General features: G+C 53.6%; 2 protein-coding genes across 3 annotated transcripts in view; one reads left to right on the forward strand and one right to left on the reverse strand.

The window, feature by feature from the left end:
- The window catches only part of ZNF628 (zinc finger protein 628), a 62,700-nt gene extending 48,647 nt beyond the window's left edge, over nt 1–14,053 (reverse strand). The window contains exons 1-2 of one of the 2 annotated variants that reach the window (XM_069540226.1): nt 11,488–11,506; nt 9,653–9,730 (exon numbers count right to left, since the gene is read on the reverse strand). In XM_069540226.1, coding sequence (XP_069396327.1) covers nt 9,653–9,661 — 9 coding nt within the window. In that variant the 5' untranslated portion in view covers nt 9,662–9,730; nt 11,488–11,506. Of the gene's footprint in view, nt 1–9,652; nt 9,731–11,487; nt 11,507–13,287 lie in introns of those variants that run through there. The other variant, XM_060000122.1, reaches the window with a different exon arrangement.
- On the forward strand, nt 12,083–16,916 carry UBE2S (ubiquitin conjugating enzyme E2 S). The gene is made up of 4 exons (XM_060000131.1): nt 12,083–12,272; nt 12,882–13,029; nt 14,374–14,564; nt 16,446–16,916. Exons 1-4 carry the CDS (start codon nt 12,270–12,272, stop codon nt 16,773–16,775), a joined length of 672 nt encoding a protein of 223 aa, XP_059856114.1. The 5' UTR covers nt 12,083–12,269; the 3' UTR covers nt 16,776–16,916.
- Nucleotides 16,917–17,392: the final 476 nt, after the last annotated feature.

Genomic DNA, 17,392 nt, shown 5'->3' on the forward strand with positions numbered 1-17,392 from the left:
ATTACCTTCCAGAATCCACTAGAGCTGATGGTAACATCTTCTACCAGGATCCACTAAAACTGATGATGCCACAATCTCCCATAGTCCCCCATAATTGTGGTGTCATCATCTCCCAGGATCCACTTCAACCATGGTATCACCATCTACTGGAATCCACCATAACCATGGCATCATCATCTCCCAGGATCCAGGACACCCAATGATGTCATTTAGCAGGATCCACTTCAACCATGTATCATCACCTTCCAGGATCCATCATCTTGGGAGCCAAGTATTACGACAGCTGTATTTCAATTGTCTTCTGGGGTCACCTACAGTTGTTCCCTTAAGAGGAACCAGCACAATACACATCATTTTCCCGTTCCCTCAAAAATGGAGTGGGATGGGGTCCCCTCTGATGACATCATCATACTCTGGCCCATCCTGATGATGTCACTGCCATGCTCCTGACTTAGGCTGACGCCTGCCTGCATCAACCACACCACAGACTTGGCCTTGGTCAGTCCTCCATCTCCCCCTGATGAGGGTATCCAGGTCCCTCCTGATAACTGCCCTTCACCCAGCCATCTGATCGGTGACAGGGTCAACAAAGAGACCTCTTATCATCACCAGAGGAGGGGCTTTCCAGTCCTCAGGTGATATCACTGTCCCTTGCCCAATCCCTGTTACCTGGATCCCCACCCAGAGCTGCACTCCATTGGCTTGGGCCAAACTCTCCTTAGAGACCCCCCTGGGCTGGGCCAACACCTGCCGACCTCCCTGAGGCCTTCAATGGTTTTCTCTGCTGCCCTGGTCGTGGGGCAGGCACATCTGGAGAGCCACGGCCACTGCCAGTGCCACCTGTAGGGGTGGGAGGTGGTGCTCTGCATCATCCCAAGATGGCAGAGAAGCAGCATTCTCTCCTTCATCTCCCCCTCACACACTGGGGAGCCTCTGGGGTTTCGGGGATTCCCCAACACCCTACGCACAATTTGCCCCCAATTCTCTCTGTATATAGCCATGTTCTGGGGCGGCCATTCCCCCACTCTTAAAGGGCTACATGCCCCCTCTCCCAGCCCCCAGGGCGAGGTGAGGGGGCCTCTTCTCCCTCCCCTGGGCCGTCCCCCTCCCTTTCCTCTCTCCCCACAAATCCTGGCACCTCAGCTCATCCCTTTTCATCAGGAGCCTGGGGCAGATAACTGACCCTCAGCTCCCACCACACTGAGGAAACTGAGGGGTTACCCCCAATCTACCAGGGCCCCAGTGCCAGTTTGCCAGTTTTTCAACTCCACGCTTACAGCTGCTCCTTTGGGTTCCTCCAATCCCCTTGAGGGCCTCACCACACCCAGTATCCCTATGGCAGACTGTGACTTCCCCCAAAAGGAGCCAGCTTGGGCGCCTGCCCCTCCCAGACCCCTCCCCTCTGCTCACCACCCTCAAGGAGCCCTCAGCTTTCTCCAGCCCCCAGAATTGGGGGATTCGGGGCCTTTCAGCTTTTGTATGCCCCCCTCAACTTGCTCTTTCCCGGCCTGGATTCCAGGTATCTTGCCCCCTCCCCACACTCACTTGACACAGGCTGCCTGACCCTGGGGCCTTGACCTCTTATCTCAAATAAGCCATAGTAGGGAGAGGTCTCGAGGTGGGTGAGGAAGTGGGCATGTCCTGCCAGATCCCCTTGATGCTTCCAGAGATGGGACCTCGCCATCTGAGTCTTCCCTCACCAGCCCCCACCACCTCATAAATGCATACACAGGCTTGTGCGTACACACACACACACACACACACACACACACACACACACACACTCCCATTCCAGTGAGGGGGCAGTGGAGGGCGGTACAGAAAGAAGATCAATTCTGGACCAAAAGAACTTCCAAAGCTCTGCCTGCTTCCTTATCCCTACCCACCCTATTCCTCCCCCCAACACCTGACTCTTGCCCCAGTTCCCTGGTGAGGACAGCCAGCCGAGCTGCAACTTGGTATTTTTTTGAATAAACAGATGTTTTCCTGATCCCTGGTCTCAAGTATACTGTCGGGAAAGGATGGGTTTCCATCTCCGCATTTGCAGGTCACTGGGGAGTCCCCTTTGTGGCCAAGGAAGGTGGGCATCTAAGTGTCTTTACAGGTAGGTGGTCAGGGCTGCTCCAGCTGTCACCAAGAGAGGAGTCAGGCATGGGGAGATGCACTGTAAGATGCCTTCAAATCCTTAGTTTCTTCCTAAGAAAGCTTCTTCCCTCTAAGCAGGTAAGCATTTGTTTGCAGATTCTATTTGTTTGCGCCTCCTTATATTTGAATTCTTTGCCTGAACATCATTGAAGTGTGTGTGTGGGGGGGGGTGTGCATCTGCATTAGTTTCCTGGGGCTGCAGTAACAAAGTACCATACAACTGGCAGCTTAAACAGAAATGTGTTCTCTCTCAGTGCTGGAGGCTGAGAGTCTGAGACGGAGGTGTCGGCAGGGCTGAGTCCTTCTGAGGCTGTGTGGGAGAATCTGTCTGTGCCTCCCTCCTAGCTTCTGGTGGCTTGCTGGCAATGCTGGCATTCCTCGACACATCATCTTCCCTCTGTATGCGTGTCTCCTTGGCAAAATGTCTCATTTTATAAGAACACCAGTCATCATGGATTAGGGCCCACCCCAATGATTTCATCTGCAAAGACCCTGTTTCCAAACAAGGTCACATTCACAAGTCCTGGAGTTTAGGACTTCAACATCTTTGTGGGCAGGGAGCAAAATTCAACCCATAACGGGGTGTGACAGAATAGTCTAAATGTCAGTTTTTATGATAACTGAAAATCATTTTCCACACCTCTTTCCTCCCACCCAGTGCACTAAAATATTTCCATAGTGATGACTAGAATTGCCCCCTCCTTCTGTCTCAAGAAGTGCCTCTAAGGCTTGGTTTTATGAACTTTAGGACAGCTCACCTCTAGGAGCATCTAAGTGTTTGTTTACTAATATCAGACTCATATTACATCAAAGCATTAGTTTGCTCGTACCTCTGGGTTGTGTGTGCAGGGCATTTCAGCATTGATTTTATCATTAAGAAAACCCCTTCCTCTCTAGTGTATTTAAGTGTTTGCTTCTCAGATATTAGACTTTATTCCATATCAGTCAGGGTTCTCCAGAGAAACAGAACCAATGTGTGTGTGTGTGTGTGTGTGTGTGTGTGTGTGTGTGTGTGTGTATTCCTGTTAAGGAACTGGCTCATGTGACCGTGGGGGTTGGCAAATCCAAAGTCTGTAAGGCAGCTGGAAACTCGGGCAGGCTTTCGAGGCTGCAGTCTTGAGGTAGGATTCGTTCTTTTCCAGGAAACCTCAGTTTCCGCTCTAAGGCCTTCGAATGATTGAACGTGGCCCACCATATGATCTAGGATAATCTCCTTTACTCAAAGTCAACTGACTGTAGGTGTTCATCTTGTCTACAAAATACCATCACAGCAACACCTGGGCTGTGTTTGAACCAACAGCTGGGCACTGTAGCCGACCAAGTGGACACATGAAACCAAACCATCCTCACAGGATAGTGCTTGCTGGAAGGAGTGTGATCTGTGGTTGAGAAAGCCTGCCCCCCTTCGGTGCAGTTAAGTGTTCACCACCGGCTAGATTTCACCTGCTGAGGTCCATCTGTTTGACCGTAGGTTAGTGGGGTGGGAGGGGGTGATGCCTTCAAGTACTGGTATTGGATCCCTGGTGAAATGCCCCACGTGGTGCGTGTAAGGGTTGTTCGACCGTTCTTAGAAATCGCCTCTTTGTGCTGGCGATTTGTCTATAGAAAATTGGGGGTGGGGGTGGGGAGGGAGGGTGGTGATGTAGTGTGTCGAAGTATGGGATCACTGAGCACTCAGAGAGTCTCCTCCTGGGCACAGACTAGGACCGTACTTCCCTGCCTCCCAGATGTTAGATGTGCCAGATACAAACCCTTGTTGCTTTAACAACTGGGGCTTTGGGGCTGCTTGTTACTGCAGGGCAGTGCAGCCTACTCCGGCCAATGTGCCTTGCCTGTGGAGAGGGGAACTGGGTGGCTTTTTTGCTGTACACTCTTGCACTTCTGAATTTTTTGTAGGTGCGTTACCTACTTTTAAAAAAATAAAGTCTAAATGTAAACGTCAATGGTGCCGGCTTTGACTGCCATTCCCCTAACTGAGCAGATGCCCAGGGCGAGCTTAACACAGGAGACTAGAGTCTCACTCCCCTCCCATGCAAGTGATTAGCTTCCACTCTGAGTTGTAACGCCAAGGCTTAAACGTATGTATTTTTCATTCAACATGGCCTCTATGTGCCTGTCAACTACTTCATTTCTGTTCAGCCAAGAAGAAAGCAATCTGATCCACATGTACCGTGCTTTAGTTGAGCAAGTCAACGATAAGATCTGGCATAAGCATTTTCGCCTTTGTAACCTAACATTTGCTCAATTTGCAACTCCACTGTGTTGATAAATACAGCCTCTGAGCAGCTATTCTTAACCGGCATTTGAGGGGGCGGGCTTGCAAACTTCTGAAATCTATACCAGATGTTGTGTGCATGTGCCTTTCTTTTTTCTTTTCATTTCTTTTCAACTTTATATTTTGAAACAGTTTCAAACGTGCAGAAGTTACAAGAATAAGTCCAAGAACTCATGTACAGCTTTTGTCAATTCACTAATTGCTAACATTTCATCACACTGCTTTATGGTTTTCCTCCCATATAAATATTTTTTTTTCGGAGACACTTGAGAGTAAGTTGCCCCCTAAGGGACATTTCTGAAGGACAAGGACATTCTCTTACACAGCCACAGTATAGTTATCAAAAGCAAGGACTTAACACTGATGAAGTCCATGTTCCAGTTTCACCAACTGTCCCAGTATTGTCCTTTGGAGCAGTTCTCTTTTCAGTCCCTGGTACCCCGGGATTAGGTGTCGAATCTGGTTATTGTGTCTCTCGAGGCTCCTTGGACTTGAACAGTTCTTCAGTCTCTTTCATGACACACGTTTCTGGAGTCCAGGCAGCAGCATAATTTTTATTCCAGTCCCTACCACCAGACATTTAGGGTTTTCCCATTTCTCAATACTATGAACAATACTTTGAGGAATATCTTTTTGCACACCATGGGGAGCATTCACTTGCTTTTCCCTGGGAAGACCTCCCAGGAGGGTGAACTTCTGGGTCGGAGGGAGGTGCGTTTTTAAGACTTTTGCTGCACAACGCCAAGATGCAGTTCCGAGAGCCTTGCCAAGTCCACGTATGTGAGAACGTCCATTTGCTCCCACCCTTGCCGGCATCAGGCATTATTCTGTTTAGTCTTGATGTGCATCAGAGGTGTCTGTTTTACGGCCGTTATAGGAAGCCCCTAGTTACTATTGTGTTTTTTTGGTTTTGTTTTGTGTTTTTTTTTGCGGTACACGGGCCTCTCACTGTCGTGGCCTCTCCCGTTGCGGAGCACACGCTCCGGACGCGCAGGCTCAGCGGCCATGGCTCACGGGCCCAGCCACTCCGCGTTATGTGGGACCCTTCCGGACCGGGGCACGTACCCGTGTCCCCTGCATCGGCAGGCGGACTCCCAACCACTGCGCCACCAGGGAAACCCCTAAAGTTTGTTTTTGTCCAACATGAAAGTCTGTGCTCTGCCGTCTAGGGTTTTTGGAGCGGGATAAGAGCAACGCGTTTCATTGCTGCTGTCTGTCACTAGAGGGAGCACCTGATCCACTGCAGGCATATTTAGCAATTAATGCGGGCCCCTCCCACTGGCGTAGAGCTCTAACCTCTGTTCAGGGGCACAAAGGAAAGTGGTTCTTGCTAATTACCTACCACAGCCTTACAGTCAACTTGGTTAAAAATATTAAGGCCACTAAGGGGCAGAGAACACATCAGCAACCACAGACTGTGAACTCAGAAATAAAGATGGAGGCATTTACTCATGAAAAGATGCTCAGCCTCACTGGGAAGAAAGGAAATGCCGATGAAAGATGAGGCACATTTGACCATGACTGGCACATATTTTGAAGCCTGCTAATACTCGGGCTCATTTCTGCATCAAAACATTGACATCGGCTGCTTCCTCTGCCTGGAACAGTCCTTCTCCTCTGGATAAGCACAAACCTTGCTCCCTCGCTTCCTTTAAATATTTGTTTCCTTCTCGATGAAGATCTACCCTGACTCCCCGCATCTAAAATTCTCCCCCCTCCCCCCAGTGTTCCCAAACCTCCTTACCTTAACTGCTCTAATTTTTATAGTAATATTTTTTTATACTACCAGCTTTTCTTACCCACTAGCCCAGGACTTTCCCAGTGCTGGCACTCAATGAAAGTCCAGCATCTTGGGCAACCCCGTACAGTTGGCCACCCTGGGTTTAGTGCTTACTGTTTATCTGTCTCCCCACCAGAATGGAAGCCCCAGGAAGGTGGTGTCTTGCTTCCTGTCTTGGTCACTGATGTATCCCAAGCACACAGAAACACAGCCTGGCAAATAGTTGGTTCTAAATGAATTACTGAATGAATGGATCAGAGCCTAATGGTGAGGATCTAAATAAGTAGAACCCTGCCAAGGGCTACTTGGCAGAATTGCAAACACATGCTCTTTTGATCCTGAGATTCCACTTCTAGGAATTTCTCCTTCAGGAAAGCTCACACCTTTTTTTTTTTTTTTTTTTTTTTTTTTTGGTGGTACGCGGGCCTCTCACTGTTGTGGCCTCTCCCGTTGCGGAGCACAGGCTCCGGACGTGCCGTGGCTCACGGGCCCAGCTGCTCCGCGCCATGTGGGATCTTCCCAGACCGGGGCACGAACCCGTGTCCCCTGCATTGGCAGGCGGACTCTCAACCACTGCACTACCAGGGAAGCCTGAAAGCTCACACCTTTGCCCAAAGATAAACGTTTGAGGATGCTCACTGCAGCTTCTAGCCACAGACTGGACCGGCATAAACACCCTGGAGAATGCTAGAAACTCCCGTGTTCTTATCAAGGACTGCTGTGCATGCTGCCGAGGGAGGATGTGTGGGAATGTAAACGTCCAAGTAGTGTGGGGAAGAAGACACCCAGATATTAACAGCGGGTACCTGAGGGGGTGGGATTGCGAATGTGGGAGTGGAAGGAGAGCTGGAGAGCTGCACCTCCTACTTTTACCTCTTGCACTGCAGTAACTGTGTGAATTTCCCTCCAAGCATGTATTTCTTTAGTGATTTAATACAGATGAACAGAAGAAATGAAGATTAATTTCTGAAGCTAGAATTCAAGCCGAAGGGACAATTTGGGTTTCACTGAGCAAAAGTAAGTTTCCAGGTCTCCAATATTTAAGAAAGTAAGGACAGCCCTCCCCTAGCCCATCCCCTGCAGATTCCAGTCTCCCAAACTAACACAAAAGGCCCATCACTAGGCCATCTCCTGAGTCATTCTCAGATCCGCCCACTTCTCGGCCATAGCCACCACACTAGCCCAACCCATGACCAGCTCCCTGCTGGAGTTCCTGCTTCCACTCTGGGTCCTCCAATCTAGTCTCTACCCAGCAGCCCTGAGCCAGAATCTCAACATCAGTACCAAATCCACTCACACGTCCCGGTGAGAATTCCTCATTGGCTCCCTAGGGCTCTACCAAGCCTAGCCCCTCCATACCTACCTCTACTGGCTCAGAACATTCTTCCTTCAGACCTCTCTCTCCCTCTTTCTCCACCCCTCTGGCCTTCTTTCAGTTCCTCCCATCTCAGTATTTTTTAAAAATTCTTTTTAGAAAAATAACATCTTTATTCTGACATATAACTCACATGCCATACATAAAACCCACCAATTTAAAGTGTTCTGGTATATTCATAGAGCTGTGCATCTATACCATCACAATTTTAGAATATTTTCATTGCCCCAAGAAGAAAATCTACCCATTAGCTATCAACTCTCCATCCCCCAGTCCTAGGCAATCACTAATCCACTTTCTGTCTGCATGCATTTGACTGTTCTTGACATTTCATATAAATGGAATCACACAACAAGTAGTCCTTTGTGACTGGCTTCTTTCCCTTAGCGTAGCGCTTTGGAGGTTCATCCATTTTGTAGCAGATAACAGTACTTCACTCCTTTCTATGGTTGTATAATATTTCATTGTAAGTAAATACCAGTTAGTTTATCCATTCACCAGTTGCTGAACATGTGGGTTGTTCCCACTTTTGGCTATTAGAAATAACGCTGCTATGAATATCTGTGTATGCCTTTTCACGCGGACATGTTTCCATTTCTCTGGTATATACCTAGCAGTGGAATTGCTGGGTCATATGGTAACTCTAGATTTAATCATCTGAGGAACTGCCTGACTGTTTTCCAAATCAGCTGCACCATTTTTCATTCCCACCAGCTGTGTGAGGGTTCCTATCTTCCACATCCTCCCTGACACTTATTATCTCACTTTTTGATTATAGCCACCCTGGTGGTGTAATGCGGTAGCTCACTGTGGTTTTGATGTGCATTTCCCTGATGGCTGATGATGCTGAGCATCTTGTCATGTGCTTATTGGCCATTTATATATCTTCTTTGATGACCAGCACCATCTCTTCTCAGGGTTATTGCAACAGCCTCCTCCCCGGCCTCCCTGCTTCCGCCCTCATCCCCCTTCATTCTCTTCTCCATCCAGCAGTCAGAGTGAGACCCCAGCATTCCGCTGCTCAAAACCCTGCCATTGCTCCCTGTTCCCCCGGAGACAAGACCAGAGTCCTAGCCACGGCCTTCAAGGCCCTGAATGATACCGGCTCCCCAACTCCATCCACACATACATCTCTCTAACCTCAGCTCCCCACACCCTCCCCCTTGCCCACTCTGTTCCAACCAAACCAGCCTCCTTGCAGTTCCTTGCACATGCTAGGCCTTTGTTCCAGCTGTTCCCACTGGCTGGAATGCTCTTCCCTGATAAGCACATAGCTCACTTCCTCCCTTCCTTCAAACTTGTGTTCACATGATACCTGCTTGGTAAGGCCTCCCTGGGCACCTGGCTTAAAATTCACAACCTGGCACACCCTGGGCCCCTCCCTTGCTCTACTTTTCTCTTTTTCCGCAGCACTTGCTCCATTCTAACATACCATGTATTTTATTTATTTATTACATTTCACTTCTGTGTCTGTCTTCTCTCACCACAGTAAGCCCCACAAGGGCAAAGATCTTTGTTTGCCTACGTATCCCAATCACCCAGAACAGTGCCTGGCACACAGTAGGTGCTCAATAAATACTTGCTGAACAAACACCTTGATCTGTCAGGCACTCTGCTAGAGTCTAAGAACAGGGTCCCTGTGCTCCTGGGGCTGTACTCATCGGGGGACAGAGACAAACACGTAAGCAAACAAATAATAAATTCTTATGGACCAGGAAGATCAAAGAGGGTGAAGTAAACAGAGCATGGGAGTGGAGGTGAGGAAGCTGCTCTGAGAGGTGACTTTTTTTTTTCCAGCCGTGCTGCACAGGTTGTGGGATCTTAGTTCCCCGACCAGGGACTGACCTCAGTTCCTTGGCAGTGAGAGCGAGGAGTCCTAACCACTGGACTGCCAGGGAAGTCCCATGAGAGGTGACATTTTAAGGTGAGCCTAGGCCATGAGGAGGACAGAGGAGGAGGAAAGCTCTCCTGGCACAGGGGACTCCCGTGTAAACTTCTTCAGGTCAGGCAGAGATTGGCTTATAGCAGGGAGACAGACAGAAAGAGGCCAAGGGGGCCTCAGGGAGAGTGTACTTACGGATCTCATGGGAGTTTGGGATTTACTTGAAACGCAGTGTGTTGAGGGCTCTTGAAAAGTTCTTAGCAGGGGTGGGGCCTGTTGGGATTTCAGGGGTCAGTAAAGAGCAGCCTCCCTGAGGTCCAGCCCCTGCCACTGCCTGTTTCTGTAAACAAAGGCTGATGGGAACACAGCCAGCCCCTACATCTGCACATGGGCTTGGCTACTCTGGGGCTATAGCAGCAGAACTGGGTACGCTGGGACAGAAACTGATGGCCCGCAAAATCAAAAACCTTTACTGAGGTTTGCTGACCCCAATTTTAAGATGCAGGCGATTCCTTCCTTCTCCCTCAGGTCCTGTTGACGTCACCGATCCCCATCACGTCTCCCATCCCCACTGCCACCATCCTGCTCGCCTCCCTCTCTATTAGCGCCCACGGCCCTGTCAAAGCCTCCAATGGCTCCCTAGGGCTTGAAGACAACACACCGCCCACCCGGCAGAGGCGAGAGACGTAACCGCTGCCCCCCCTTACCTCTCGGACTTAAGCACCTCCCTCCGACCTACCCTCACTGGCTTCCTGGTGGTGCCCCAAACACACCAAGCGCGATCTCCTCGCCTCGCCTTTGCATGGGCTGTTCCCTTTTCTGGAATGCTTTTCCCCTAGACCTTCCCGCATGGAGCCCAAGTGATCCTTCCTCAGGTCAAAGAGCAACCCCCACCCCTCCCTTTGTAGGCCCTTGGCCCTGATTGTTCCTCTACGTCTTTATCATTATCACTCGCTGACATCATAGGATATACTTACTTTACTGTCTGGCTTCCCCACGAAGACGTCAGCTCCCTGAGTGCGCAGGGATTTTGTCCCTTTTATGCTCAGCCATATCCCCAGAGTATCCTGCCTACCACATGATAGGTGCTCAAAAATAAAAGCGTACTGAACGACTGAGAGTGTCCCGAGGGGAATCGTAACATCCACCTGACAGGGCTGTGGCAAGGATTCAATGAGATGAAGCATGCAAAGAAACCCAGCGAGCACCGGATCGATCACCACCACTCTCGTGACCATCATCAGTTACGTCTGTTGAGTGGACTTCTGAGATACAGCTCAGTCTGACCACCACCTACGCCATGTCCCAAGTGGGGGCAGGGGGGGCCCTGGGCAAGTCACTTGACCCCTCTCTTCCTTCAGGGTTCTTCGGTGTTAACTGGGCCGCACTCCTCTGCACCCGGTGGGATAACACCCAAGGCGAGGCGCGTGGGATGCCCGCGTGCGGCCAATCCGCCACAAACTAGTCATGGCTACGGCGGTGGGCGTCTCTGCACGTTCCTGGCCCCTGTTCCAGAGGCTGGGGCCCCCTGAGGAGTCTTTTCGGGACCAGGGCAGAGAGGGCCTGACGGGGGCGCCGCGGCCGCACCGCACAGGAGCCGAGGAAGCGGGTCAGCTCCCGGGCCTCCCGCTCTCAGGGCGCCGACACTGGGCCGCCCGGGGCGCTCTGCGCCGGTTCACAGGACAGGGAAAGGGAGACCCGGCGAGGCCTGGCTGGCAGGAGACCGCTGTCAGTCACAGGCAGGGCCAGGCCCTCAACAAGGCCTGGGGGCTCTTCCTTCTTTCTCGGGCACAGTCCTCACAGGAGGAGACTGAAGCCTGGCTGGGGCCAGAGGTCACACACTGGACGGCCAGGCGTCTAAGCCTTCAGCGCCCGGTTGACACACCACGCAGGTCACAGGTCATTCTCAGCACAAAATGGCGCCTCGGAGAAAAACGTACAACGATTCCCAGCGCCCACCCCCACTCCCGGCTGAGGAAGGGGCGCGGGCATCCGCGCACACTCATTTGCATACACAAAAATCAACGAACCTCATTGGCTGCAAGCGCCTGGGTCCGCGCTAGGCAAGGCTCCCATTGGTCGCTCTCCATTTCCCTCGCCCCCCCAACCCCCGTGCTGCCTTCTCCGTCAAGGATTGGCCCGCGCGCGTCTCGTGACGCCACTCCACGACTGCGCGCCCCTATTGGCCGGCGCGCCTTCTATCGTCCTTTTAAACCGCCAGAGTCCCACCTCCCTTCGCCCTGCCCAGGCTCCACGGCCGACCGTTAGTCGCGTGAGTGATCTCCTGGGCGTCGGGGCACGCGCGTGCGCCAGCGTCTCATTCAAATGGACCAATCAGCGGTCGCGTCGCCCTTCACGTCCTCTCCCGCTCTACTTCCCTTTCTCCGCCACTCCATCCTCCCGGATCCCTCCCCGACCACCGCGTACCCCCATTGGCCGGCCCGCCGAGCGCCCCCTCCCCAACTTCGGCCTGCAGCTTGCTGGAAGGGAGCGAGCTCGTCGAACGCCGAGGGCCGTGCGCGCTGACGTCACGGGTCGAGGCACGGCGAGAGGGGCCCGCGAGGGGGCGCGGCCTGTGGGCGGATATAAAAGGGCGGCGGTGCGCGCGCGACAGGCTTAGTGCGGCCGGGCACTGGGGGCGGGTGGAGGTGCGGTGCGGTTCGCGGCGGGCGTCGGAGGCAGCGGGGAGCAGAGCGGGGCCGCCGGGGCCTCGCTAGGGCCGCAGCGGCAGCAGTTGGGCCCCCCGCCCCGGCCGGCGGCCGGAGAGCGCAGGAAGGGGGCCGGGGGGACCCGCCCCCGGCCGGCAGCAGTCATGGTGAGCTAGGCGTCCAGGCCCGGGAGGGGTGGTTGGGCCTCCCCCCCCAGAGGAGGAGGCGGGGTCTCAGGAGCCTCTCGCGGGCGGCTTGGGGGATTGGAGGGCCCACCTGGGTATCCCGGGCCTGAGATGGGCCCGGGGGCCTTCCTGTAGGCGGGGCGGGGCGGGAGGGGAGGGCCCGGCCGAGCTCCGGGCTTTTTGGCCCGCCCGTGGGTGTTTCGGGAACAACGACGCTCCGCCACCGTCTCCAGGCTCGAGTTGGGGTTTCCAGGGTGGTCTTAACCAAGATTAGGTGGGGAAGGGGGACCGGCATAGGCCTCGGGCCTGCCCGGAATCATTCGGGGACCTTGCGGAGCTACGAGCGGGCTTTGGGGTCTTCTGGGGAAGGTGGAGTCATCCGCAAGCCCTCGGCAATCCGCCCTATTTCTAGTGGGAGATCAGCTTGGGGCGGTCGCCTGAAGCATCCTGGGTTGGGGGTTCTGGGAGCTCGGGGTGATTGACAGCCTGGGACTGCAGGAGTAAGACTAGGGTGCCACTGCATCCTAGATCCTGCAGGAGGCACCAGGCCCTGGCTCTGCCCGTGGCTCACCCCCTTGTCTCCATACCTAGAACTCCAACGTGGAGAACCTGCCCCCCCATATCATCCGCCTGGTGTACAAGGAGGTGACGACACTGACAGCTGACCCACCTGATGGTATCAAGGTCTTTCCCAATGAGGAGGACCTCACTGACCTGCAGGTCACCATCGAGGGCCCTGGTGAGTGTGGGAATGAGAGGGAGGGGTGCACTTCCTAGATCTCCGTCAATCTTAGAGCAAGGATAGGAGGCTCCCACTGTAAGGTGGACTGCCAGACCCTGAGGACGCAAGGGTAGACATGACAGGCACACCTGTTACACATGGTGCTCACAGTATGCAGGGCAGGACACTAGAAATGACAAGTAATTGTATATACTTTCCCCGTAAGTGTTGTGAGAAAAATTCTGGGGGCCAGGAGAGCATATAATGGGGCCTTACCTGGGTTTGGGTGTTTCCTCCATCCTGAAGTATGGGTAGGAATTAAGTGGGATTGGGAAGAGGATGCCAGGTGGGGAGAAGTGTCAGCAAAGGCCTGGAGGGGAGGCTGGATCATCTCAAACTCCTTCCTGCCGCCAGTGTTAGGCTCTCTGGGGACCAAGCAGAGAACAAATGCAGGCTTTCAGGGAGATAACAGTAATAACCAAATAACTACAGGGGACCGTTTGATCTTGCATAGTGGCTTAGCAGGTTGTTTCACGTGCACTACATTTAAGTTATTAGTTGAATTTTTATAAGTGAAGAGTGTGATGAAGGACCTAGTCTGGAGTTGAACTTGTGGGGAGGGGGTCAGGGAAGACTTCCTGAGGAACAGAAGAAAAAAGACTTGTGAAGCTTATAGGGAACAGACCTTTTAGGGCTTGTAGACCTCTTTTAAAGGAGTTTGGAAAGGAAGCCTTTGGAAGGTTTAAAGCCGGGCCAGTGGGTCGCTTCAGACTTCACTTTGACTTCAGTGAGGGTGGGGATACAATCTGGAGGCCGGTCAGGAAGCCGCTGACCATGGGCATCCTTCAGGTGAGAGAAGTGGTTCCGCTGGACTTGGAGGTGGGCTCAGATTCAGGAGTGGACCTGGAGGTCAGCTGCCCAGGCTATGATGGGTGGGACGTGGGGGCTGGGGCATGAGGAACAGCCATGGGTCTGGAACAACTCCCAGTGTTTGCTGCGGCAGGGAAGACCACGGAGTGGACAGAACTGTCCTGACATTTGCCTGAGAAGCTTCCAAATAGATGTTTTTCCTAGGAGCTGAGTGGGCACGTGTGTCTGTGCCTCTTGGGAAGGGTGTGCTGTGCCTTCACTTGGGAGTGAAGAGGGATCCGTGGGTGGGGACCACCAGTCAGGGGGTTTACTCTGAGCTGGGGGTGGTGCCTGTGGCCCCCTGGGAACCTGGGCCTGTCTTCCTCTCGAGAACCCCCCGTCTGGTGGAGGAGGCGGTGGGGCACTTGCCTCACAGCCAGACCGTGGAGACTGGTTTTGGGGGTGCCTGGAAGGCCTGCGCCTCCTGATACTGTCCCCCTCCCTGCATTCCAGAGGGGACCCCATACGCCGGAGGCCTCTTCCGCATGAAACTCTTGCTGGGGAAGGACTTTCCTGCCTCCCCGCCCAAGGGCTACTTCCTGACCAAGATCTTCCACCCAAATGTGGGCGCCAATGGTGAGATCTGCGTCAACGTGCTCAAGAGGGACTGGACAGCTGAGCTGGGCATCCGGCACGTGCTGCTGGTGAGTTCTGCCTGGGCCTGGGCCTCCCTCCTGGACGCATCCCAGTGATGTCCAAGCCACGGAGCCTTGTTTCTCTTCTAAAGTCAACACTGAACTGGTTGGGGCTTCTACATAAGAATCCAGATTTCCAGCTTTTCTGGAAGGGTTGGCAGTGCCCAGCTACCTTTGCTGTGGAACAAGTGATGGTTTGTGTAGCAGGACGGTGTTCTGACAGGTACAAGTCAAGCGTCTGGTTAGGGCGAAGATAGACTGTCCAGTATCCTACAGCGTACAGTTCATTGGTGTTTCAGTAGTCACAGCTTGTACAACCATCACCATTGTCATTCCATCGTTCCTCAACCAGGGGTGGTTTTGTTCCACTGGGGACATTTTTAATTGTCACACCTGGGGGTGCTACCAGCACCTACTGGGTAGAGACAGGGAAGCTGCTGCACATCGTGCAGCAGGGACCACCCCGCGGAGAACCATCCAGGCCCACCTCAGCCAAGCTGAGGTGGAGACAGCCAGACTACTCTGGTGCTCCAGGGTCCCCATAGGCCACTTAAAGCATGTAGGTCACCTGATGCCTCTCCACCCCTCCCACAAGGTGAAATTTAAAAAAACAAACACTGAATTTCTAATGAGCCCCTGGGGCAGTTGGTAGGGAGGACTGGGAATTGGGGTTTCCTGCAGGGCCTGGGGGAGGATTGAGCACCAAGGTAAACAGACCCCAAACCTTTTCCTCCTCTCCCTGGAGTGTCAGTGGTGGCTGCCAGCAACACCAGAGATGAGCTCACAGAATAACTCCCAAGTGTCCCCAATAATCCCTAGGGCCTGCAGTGCGGGGCCCAGGCCAGGCTCAGCCATGGGAGGGCAGCTGTGGGAAAGGCGGGCAGTCAGGCCTCTGGTTGTGGGGTGCAGTTGTCAGAATTAGGGTGTGATGCTGGTCCCTCATGATTATCAGTGATGTGTGTTGGGCCAGGTGCTTTGGGGAGTACTTGTTACTGCCCCCATTTACACGTGAGAGCATTTCACCTGCTCAAGGCCAGACAAGTTCTGGGTTCCTGGGGTGCTCTGCGTTCCCTTTTAGAATCAAAGTGGAGGTAAAACAAACACGGCTTAGGGGCCACAGCTGTCTGGGTAGACTCCTCTTAGAACGGTCCATTGGGGGCTGGCTGGTCACACCTTTCGGCCTCGATTTACTCTGCAGTTAAAATGGGCAGATTAAGGAATATTGAAGACTCACTTCCTTCCTGGACCACTCTCGACTGTCCTCGGGCATCAGTCTCTGTTTATGCCCTGGTGCCTTTCTCTTGGGTATTAACAGCTTGCCCAGCCAGGATTTGTGCCTCTGCCCTTGAGATTCCTGTTAAAGCCGGCGATAGCTGTAGCTTTAAGCATCTTCCTGTAGTGTAATGTAGAGCTAGTTGTCTAGTTGCTAGTTTCTAAGTTGTCCCCCTCGCTTCCTTTTTTTTTTTTTTTTTTTGGCTGCATTGCGTCTTCGTTGCTGTGCACGGGCTTTTGTCTAGTTGCAGCCAGCAGGTGCTACTCTTCGTTGTGGTGCGCAGGCTTCTCATTGCAGTGGCTTCTCTTGTTGCAGAGCACGGGCTCTACAGCGCAGGCTCAGTAGTTGTGGCGCACGGGCTTAGTTGCTCCACGGCATATGGGATCTTCCGGGACCAGGGCTCGAACCCATGTCCCCTGCATTGGCAGGTGGATTCTTAATGACTGTGCCACCAGGGAAGTCCCCCCTCACTTCCTGAATGACCTGGGGCGAGTCACTGATCACGGTGCCTGCACACATGTGCCATCTGGGGGAGCGGTGTTGGGAGTTGAGGCCACAAGGCCGGACGTGTGAGGCTTGGGGGACCGGCCCCCCTGACCCTGGCGCTCTCCCCACAGACCATCAAGTGCCTGCTGATCCACCCTAACCCCGAGTCTGCCCTCAACGAGGAGGCGGGCCGCCTGCTCTTGGAGAACTACGAGGAGTACGCCGCCCGCGCACGCCTGCTCACAGAGATCCACGGGGGCGCAGGTGGGCCCAGCAGCGGCAGGGCCGAGGCCAGCCGGTCCCTGGCCAGCGGGGCTGTGGCCTCCACCGCTGACCCCATGGCCCCTGGGGGCCCAGGAGGGGTCGAGGGGCCCATGGCCAAGAAGCACGCGGGTGAGCGTGATAAGAAGCTGGCAGCCAAGAAAAAGACGGACAAGAAGCGGGCGCTGCGGCGGCTGTAGTGGGCTCTCCTCCCTCCCTCTCCCACCCGCCACCCACCTGCCCCCAACTCTGTCTCTAAGTTATTTAAGTTATGGCTGGGGTGGGGGAGGGCACGGGGGCACTCGGACCTGGATTTGTTTTTCTAAATAAAGTTGGAAAAGCAGCTGTTGTTGCCTCCACCACCCTGGCTTTGAGCAGTGGGCGCCCCAGCCCGAGACTTCACGTGGGCTGAGCACAGGTCTCTCAGCTCAGCGGGCCTCCTGTTGGAGTCAGAGACGCCCTCTGTCTGAGGGGTGCAGTGCCAGGCACGGGCCTGCTGCTGATCTCTCCTGCCCTTGTTCTCCTGAAATGGGCATAGTGGCCTGGCAGTGGGTGTGGGAGCTCCGTCTGTCTGCCGTGCGCTGGGGCACTTGATCCCGCTCTAGCCAACAGAACATGTTCCTGTGGATTTCTGTATCATGTATCACAAATCCCAGGCCTGAGGAGACACCTGTCTTACAATTTGTGTTGGTTGGAAGTTGGTGTGACGGGCTGGTCGCTGCTCGGGTTTCAGAAGTGAAGTTGAGGATCCACTGGGCACGTTCCTTTCTCGGGTCCTCTTCAAACTCAAAGCTGGCGGGATTCAGTTTCTTGGGGT

The sequence above is a fragment of the Delphinus delphis genome, chromosome 20, assembly GCF_949987515.2.
Source record: "Delphinus delphis chromosome 20, mDelDel1.2, whole genome shotgun sequence".
Taxonomy (NCBI): domain Eukaryota; kingdom Metazoa; phylum Chordata; class Mammalia; order Artiodactyla; family Delphinidae; genus Delphinus; species Delphinus delphis.